This window comes from Colobus angolensis, unplaced genomic scaffold (genome assembly GCF_000951035.1).
Source record: "Colobus angolensis palliatus isolate OR3802 unplaced genomic scaffold, Cang.pa_1.0 Scaffold455, whole genome shotgun sequence".
Taxonomy (NCBI): Eukaryota; Metazoa; Chordata; class Mammalia; order Primates; family Cercopithecidae; genus Colobus; species Colobus angolensis.
Window position 1 is genome coordinate 87,443 of NW_012117988.1, and position 8,724 is coordinate 96,166.

General features: G+C 42.7%; 1 protein-coding gene across 1 annotated transcript in view; it reads right to left on the reverse strand.

The window, feature by feature from the left end:
* Window positions 1-6,404: 6,404 nt before the first annotated feature.
* The window catches only part of EQTN (equatorin, sperm acrosome associated), a 16,745-nt gene continuing 14,425 nt past the window's right edge, over window positions 6,405-8,724 (reverse strand). Inside the window, exons 7-8 of the mRNA XM_011958009.1 lie at window positions 7,901-8,054; window positions 6,405-6,704 (exon numbers count right to left, since the gene is read on the reverse strand). Coding sequence (XP_011813399.1) covers window positions 6,470-6,704; window positions 7,901-8,054 — 389 coding nt within the window. The 3' untranslated portion in view covers window positions 6,405-6,469. The remainder of the gene's footprint in view (window positions 6,705-7,900; window positions 8,055-8,724) is intronic.

The following is an 8,724-nucleotide window of genomic DNA, read 5'->3' on the forward strand; positions in this document are numbered from 1 at the left end:
GCCTCTAAATAGTTTAGATTTCTTAGAAGTAGGTATGACTGGAGGTACATCTATTATAAGATCATCTTCAGATTCTGGACGATGTTTTAATTCTTATTGGTGAAACAGAAGGCCTTTGGCTCTCCTGGGACGTGTGGCAATCTTCACTCACAGATGTTTTCAAGTGGCAGAAGTGCTGTTGATCAGCCTCATCCTGCTTTGCTTAGATGCCCCAAGTAGCTCTGCAGAATAATTGAGGAAAGGATCATATTCAAGATCAGTCTCTGGACATTTGAGGTCCATCACATACTTTCCAGGCTGTCTTTGCTCTTTGATGGTGCAATTCCCTTTTCCTCTGGGAGCAGGCTATTTTCAGGAAAATCTTGCCTGACATCTGTGTCATTCAAGGAGGCCACAGGGCTTTGAGTCAGTTCTTCAAGTGCTGAAGTTCATTTGGAGATCGCTCTTCTTCAACCTCAGCCTCGACTGACTCATTTTTTGTTAATCCTTTCCAATGTTTCCATTGCTATTTCTAGGACTGTCAGTAGAAAATAAGTTTTGTTTTATCATTACAATCATGATGAAATTCAGATTCTAGAATACCCTGGAGAAGTAGCTTTCTATCAGAAAGACATTAACCCTTCCAAATCCAGTTTTAAATACAGGAGGTAGTTTACCAAGTGATCAGTTCTAGAAGGAGAATGAGAAACCAATGGTTATCACTGTTTAAGTTTTTCAAATGTCTGGCTAATTCCCACGATTGATTAAAATACATTTACACCTTATTACTAATGTGACTATACATCACATTAGGACAGGCCTTGTTTGTGCATAATTGTTTGTGTCAAACGTGACATGCTTTCTATAGAAAAATTCACATTACCAAGCAATGACAATTTGGAAACTTAGAATAACTGAATACCACTTACACAGAACCATATGTAGTCTTATCTACTGATACTTCTCCACTGTCCACAGGAAAAATGGATTTAAAGCATTAGTCTTTCCTTCCTTTAGTAAGCCTCAACATTCTAAGGTCCCTGATATCTATAGAATGCTTCAAACACAAAATAACCCCGAGCCCTTAACAACTATGAAAATCTAAGAATTGATACAGAAAACTCCAGAGTAGCTAGATCCACACTACTGAGGAAACCCAGGAGAGTGACAAGACACAGGCTTGAAGTAACAGCTGTCCACAACACCCTGGCAGCTCCTTCCCTAATTTTTACTAGGAGAAATACAACCTATTCCCAAGATACACTTTCCTGCATCAATTACAGGATAACTTACATCTTTCTCCCTTCTCCCAAACAAGAGATTTCAGATCTGAGATGTGGTCCCAATTATATTGTTTTTTAAAATTCTGAATTTATTTTAGATTACTTACATATGTTGTTAACACACACATGCTTCCTCTTCACACAATAAGCTTTTTCCTGGCTCAACAGTCTTTCAACTTACCATTCATTTCCTATTAAGAAATTAACGTGATTGAAATCCAAAACAATGTAGTGGAAATGTGACATTTTGATAGATGGGGAAGGAGAGGAGCATGCACAAGAATGAGAATTATCTTAGGATCCAAAGATAAAGGCCTGGATCTAGTTTCTCTTTAACTTGGAAAGGGCAGTAAACTCCAGATAAGCAGGCGGAGGAAGTGCCTTTTGGCTTAAGCTGGGTTTTACTTGGTTGCAGTGATTTAGAAAGGGCTGTTAAATAGTGCTTTGGGGGCACTACTGAAAAAACATGATTATACTTTCCTTCCCTGCCACGAACAGTGTTACGTTTTTTTGTTTTTGTTTTTTAACTTCACCAGACGCTAGATTTGTAGAGTTAATTCTGAAGTTTGAAGGCATGCTTACAATCTTTTCTCAGGCTAGAGCTGATTGGGAACAGCTCCTTTGATTGGTAATTATTCCTTGCCTTCACCAGAATTAACAGAGGCCTAACAGCCAGTTTTCTTCTTACCTTTTCCACCTTTCACAAGAGCACGGGAAGCTCCTTACAGTAATTCCGCGTTGGGAATGAGTGATGGAGAGAGGATACCTTGCACCTGTTTCTTAACAACCAGCAAATCTTGTGCACGGCATCCTAGGCGCCCTCCTAGGATCCTGCGTTCCCAAGAAATGCCATTTACTGGTCCTCACAAAGAGCTTACGCGCCCACGCAAGCCCCTCGCCCACGACTACCTGACCTGGTGACTTTGGCCCCGCCCCCATCTGAGCAGCGCGCCGGTCCACCCACCTGGGCACTGTGGAGCCCCGCGGGCCCCGTAGTTCTTTCGGTTACTGGGGAGCTGGTGCCTGCTCCTCCTAACGGATGGAAGAGATGCTCTTGACGCTCGCCCAAGCCAACCACCTTTCAAAATATCTCTGGGACAGCTTCCCTCTACAACCCAGGGTTTCAGGAACTGAGGGCCCACCCAAAAGGCCTGAAAAAGCACCATCAATCAGGACCTCGGTAGCACCCTCACTGTTCGGCATGTTTAGGACACGCTTGTGGCAGGAGGGAGGAAGAAAGAGGGAACAGGGGCTAGAACTTAAGGCTGCTGATCCTGGGTATGTGATGCTGGGAAGACTTACTCCTGGGCACTTTAGAAGGACTTGGCTGCTAGTTCTAAGGCGAGTGCTGGTGCTTCTTTCCCACCATAGCCAGTCAATAGAAGCTGATCTTAAGTTCCATTGCAGCAGGGAGGTAGGAGATCAGGACTTGTTTTTCCAGCACCAGTAAGGCTCCTGCTGATCAAAAACAGGATGTAGCAGAGAAAGCTACCAGAAACCGAAAGAGGGCAAGGAAAGCAACCTGTCTGCTCTCACTGATCATTATTAAAGACACTCCCACCAGAGCCGTGGCAGTTCACAAATGCCATGGCAACACTTGGAAGTTCCCTTGTAGGGTTCCAGGAACTCCCTGCCCCTTTTCTAGAAAATTTAAAATAACCACCCCTTAATTAGCATGCAATTAAGAGTGAGTATAAATATAGCAGAAACCCATGCTGGAGCTCCTGCTCTGGGCTCTCCATTTGCATGCTGTAAGACACTTCCACCAGTGCCATGACAGTTTACAAATGCCATGGCAATGGCAGAAAGTTACTTTATATGGTTCCACAAACTCCCTGCCCCTCTTCCAGAAAGTTTTTGAACAAACTACCCCTTACTTACCCTGTAATTATAAGCAGGTATAAATATAGCTAGTCGGCAGTCCACAAGTGCTGCTGTGCCAGGGATAGCCCTGCTGTCTATGGAGCCGCCACTTGTGCTGTTTCTCTTTAAAAACTTGCACTGTTGGCTGGCTCTTGAATTCTTTCCTGAGCAAAGCTAAGAACCCTCCCGAACTGAGCCCCTGTTTGGGGGTTCACCTGTGTCACTGTGAGTAGTTAAGGTAGAGGAAAACAAAGCAGCAAAATACACCTATGGGGATGGGGGAACAGAATTGAAAGTCCCCTTTGAGGTTTGGGGAAGAGGATGATCAGGGAGCATCAGCGAAAGGAAATAAGGAGTTTCAGAATGGGGGAGAAACAGACTGAAAAGGGACTGGTTTGATGATGCCTTCCAGGGCAAGCAGGTCACATGTCCAGAAAACGAAGGTTTAGTTATGGATGGCATAGAGGTCAGCAGTGAGAAACGAGATGACCTCTCCCCAACCAGCACTGGTTGTGAGGCCCTCTTCTCACTTTTAGAGCAGGAGAGGGAGGAAAAGAGACCACATACACCAGCACCTCCTGGCATTCTTCATGTGCCCACTCCCCTACCAGCCCCCTCAAAATACCTTCACTGCACTTTACAAGGCAAATTATGCCAACTGTCTGAGGATGAGTAGCCCATTTAAAAATAATTAACATAACCCTTTTGGTCATTTTAGATATTTTAGCCAGAGTAATGCTGTACTCAACTTTCTACAATGCTTTACTTTAGTACCACAGACAAGTACGACTACTATTAGTACTACTACTACTACATTTTACTTGATTGAAAAGTGGCTCTTCCACCTCTTTCCAATCAGGACAATTCTTGGTACCTCCTAAGGAGGGGTGGAGAGAAAACGTGGGAATAGTTGGTTATCAACCGCTCCAAGCCCACCTGATATTCTTTTCGTGTCCCTTTCTCACCTGTGGATTCAACACAACTCCTTTGCACCTGGAGCACTTCCAAGCAACTGCAATCACCTCCCTCACTTTTCTACCAGATCTGCAGATGCCTGAACTGGCAGTACAAATGCTGGCACCGATCCCTGGAGCTGTCAAAAGGGCACAGAAAATGGCAAAAGTAACCGGCAGAGGGTAGCATGGGCTGTTGCTCCAGGCCTCCGCCACTGGCTCAGAAACTGTCAGCACTGTTGACAGAGATCAGGCAAAGGTGAGCGCCTGCCCTGCTGCCTTTTCCCTCAAGGGTGCTGTCTTATATAACTCATCACTACTCAAAGGCGGAGCTCCGTAGCTTTCCCAACCAATGGCGAGCGAGACTGGGCTGGAGTCTGGGGCGAAATTTCGGAGTGAAGGACTCTGACAATGGATAGTAGGGGAAGTGGCAGGTGAGAGTAAAATGTGTGTTTATTCTCACGGGGAAGAAGGATTTACAGATACCCAAGCTAAAGGAAAGGAAAACAACTTCCCAAGAGCCGAAAGAACACCTGAGTTAAGGAACCTTATGTGTCTTGGGTGCTGGACCTGTGTTGCTCCTAAAGACTTTTGTTGCAAGTCTGACTATTCACCTTCATGGATCGTGGAGAGAACCTCAGACTGGAAGCACAGCACAGCAGGTGCTCTTAGACGATTTATCTGACTTACTTGAACTTCTGGTTTTTTATCTGTAAAATAAACTCACCTTTCATAAGATAGTAAAATTTAATGTGATACAATGTTCTAAAGTGCCTACTTTATAATAGGCACTTTAGAACATTGTAAATGAAAATGAAACAAAGTAAATGAAAACTGTTGAAGAGGGTGATGAAATATGCCCTAAGTTTTTCTCCCATATCCATACATATCCAGAAAAGACATGATGCATGTCCCTAAATCCCTCCACTTCAAACTAATTTCTTTTTTTTCTTTCTGAGATGTACTTTTGTTCTCTCACTCAGGCTGGAGTGCAATGGCACAATCTCAGCTCACTGCAACCTCCGCCTCCTGGGTTCAAGCAATTCTCTTGCCTCAGCCTCCTGAGTAGCTAGGATTACAGGCGTGTGCCACTACACACGGCTAATTTTTGTATTTTTAGTAGAGACGGGGATTCACCATGTTAGCCAGGCTGATCTTGACTTCTGACCTTGTGATCCGCCCACCTGGGCCTCCCAAAGTGCTGGGATTACAGGCACGAGCCACTGCGCCCAGCCGAAACTAATCTGTAAAAAGGAAACATTATCCCTATTTTTTGTCTTTGTAAATTGAAATACTTTTGGTATGGATAGCCACGAAAGTCACTAATAAACTTGAATAAGTCTTTGAAAGGCATTGCTTTTCTTTCAGTGGAACACAGTAATCCTGGATGCCTGGGGGAAGAGAGAAAGAAGGGCACTTCAGCGGTGAAGGCTTAGGGTCCATGAGTCCCCATCTAAGAAATTACCTGCTGGAATTCCCCTCTTCCTCTCTCTTCTTGTGGAACACCGTGTTGTTTCAAATGATTATGGATATTTTAGAAATGGAAAAACATGGCCAGGCGCGGTGGCTCGCTCCTGTAATCCCAGCACTTCGGGAGGCCAAGGCAGGCAGATCATGAGGTCAAGAGATCGAGACCATCCTCGCCAACATGGTGAAACCGTATCTCTACTAAAAATATAAAAAGTAGCCAGTCATGGTGACGTGTGCCTGTAATCCCAGCTACTCGGGAGGCTGAGGCAGGAGAATCACTTGAGCCCGGGAGGCAGAGGTTGCAGTGAGCTGAGATCATGCCACTGAACTCCAGCCTGGCGAAAGAACGAGACTCCGCCTCAAAAGAAAAGAAAAAAGAAATGGAAAAGTATCTTTTCTTTCTTACTCTTTGTCATGTGAGAGCAGCCCCTGATGACTTTGAAACAATTCAAGAATGCTAGGAGTTCCTACCTCTAATTTAGTTTCATCTCTTGATGGCACAACTGTTTGTCAATAAAACATGAACAGGTGTGTTCTTTTTGCTTCAGTGGTGGTGAGGGGGCGCACAGGTAGTGGTGAGTTCCCTGATGTTCTCAAAACGCCCCTGGGGAAGGTAAATATCTAAATGTCCTTACTTAAAATGAACCAGCCTAGAGAAAATATCTTTCAAAGTCACTCTCCAGGAATGTTTTTACTTGATGAGTTTCTCACACCTTAAATTATTTTCTTGTGCATTTTCCATTAAATTTGATAACTGAGAGATAATTTTTATTGAGTCTGTCCTCCTTTTAAGACACCAGAATGTCTCAGCAGAGTTTCAAACTCATGACACTAACAGAAGACATAAAGAAAGTTCTTTTGATGACAAAAGAATTAAAGTTATTTATTCATCAGTATGATTTCTTCACCGGGTTCCAATTCTTACTCATAGTTTACATGCATCTCATCATCTGAGCCTGTGGAAATATCCATAATCATCTTAGATTCTGATGTTCTTGTGCCTGATCGTCTCATATCTGAAGAAGTAGTGCCCAGTAATGTGCTGCTCTCTGCACTCTTGGAAAAGGATGTATCTGATACACCTTCTGATGGATGAAAGTAAGACATCGTGGCCAGCTCTGGGTTGACAGAGTATTGACTCTCACAACTTTTATAACTGAGGAAGAAAAGAACATATATCAAGAATTGTTTTTAATTGTGTACATTTGTAATTCAGCTTAGACAAACATTCAGAAATTAAAATATTCAGATTTTGCCCAGTGTATTAGTTACTTAGTAACATTATATAAATGATATATAGTTTCTCTTTTCTTTTTCTTTTTTCTCTTTTTTTGAGACAGAGTCTTGCTGTCGCCAGGCTGGAGTGCAGTGGCTCAATCTTGGCTCACTGCAACCTCCGCCTCTCAGGTTCACATGATTCTCCTGCCTCAGCCTTCCGAGTAGCTGGGACTACAGGCATGTGCCACCATGCCCAGCTACTTTTTGTATTTTTAGTAGAGATGGGGTTTCACCATCTTGGCCAGGATGGTCTTGATCTCTTGACCTCGTGATCTGCCTGCCTCGGCCTCCCAAAGTGCTGGGATTATAGGCGGGAGCCACCGCGGCGGGCCTAGTTTTTCTTTCATTGTAATTTGATTATATTTAACACTTTGAAGCATGTTTCAAATCTCTAGAATTTATAAACCAATTTACTAAAATAGTAAAAGTTGCCTTAATAAAATTTAATAAGAAACATGTATAACGAAATTGAATGAAGGGGAATAAATACCTGGGATCACAGTTTTAACGAACCAGAGAAATACACCATTCATCAAAAACACCACAATGAAAAGAATGGAATTAATGATCATTATGAACATTAAGCAATTGTTAGGATTTTTGAAGGTAATCTGTTACACTGCCTAGAAAATGTTAAATAATTCCCTCCATCAGGCTTGAATTGAATTTAATATTTTTATAAGGAAGAGCCAAAGGACAGGTCTCACAGTGTAAAGGTGATAGAGATTGGCTGTTTTTTGAAAGTCTCAAGGCTTGCTTGAATAAAGAACATTAGATGCTAAGCAGATATGCTCTTTAGAGGCTATATAAAAAAGAGCATATTTAGATTCTCTTTATCCTTTCCAATTGACTAAGGTTATTTCTATCTCTGGATGACTATTGGGAAAAAGTTCAAGTAGGATATTCCCTTAAAGACAGCCCAATGCTCCATCTGAATACGGTAAAGGGAATCAATTTGAATGCCATGTGGATAAATTCAGAGGTCACATATTCCTAAGAATCTACTAAAGAGAGGAGGGAGAGAATGCAATGTCATGCATTTGTTGTAAAGACTGCAGAGGTCTGTAGACTTACGTCAGATGCCTCAGTTTGTACAGTGTAGCACTACAGAATGCCAAGAGGACCACAAAGAGGAGGAGGGTCATCAATGAGATTCCCAGCATTAGTTTGATCTTCAGATCCTCTAGATCTGTCTGATTTTCTCCCTGTGTAGCATTCACATCAGACTCTGAAAAGAAAGAAAATACAGTGGAAAATAGGGTGATCAGTGTATTTTCCTGAAGGAGTAAAGCTTGCAAAGCAAATACAGAGAAGCAAGCCCTCCACCATCCTGAGTATTAACTGGCCGGCCTCCCATCCCACAGGAAATGCAAAGGAGAACGCTACTCTCTAAAGCCAAGCACTCTTAACTTTCCTCTTTAACCTTCACAGCAATCCTGAAGGAGCTGTCCTTAGCTCCATTTTACAGTATCACAGAAGTTTCTGTATTTGCCCATAGCACATAGTAAGTGGCAAAATCTGGTTTCAAACCAAGATTACCAGATGTCAAAATGGATATATAGCAGACTTTATCTGATTTAATCTACCGTGTATGAAGAGATTATTATCCAAAACGATTGACTTACACCCAAGGGACCAGTCTTACAGGAGGTAAAGGTGCATGCTCTAGTGTTGGGTCATGCACTGATTTTTCTTCTAAGCTAAAAGGGTGGTATAGTGGATGCTTCTTCCCTGAGGCTTAAGAGATAGTTTTGCCATTTTATTACTGAAAAGACTAAACCTAGTGTACTTCACATTACAAAAATAAATAGAATCGGGGGCGGAGCAAGATGGCCGAATAGGAACAGCTGCAGTCTCCAACTCCCAGCGCGAAGGACACAGAAGACCGGTGATTTCTG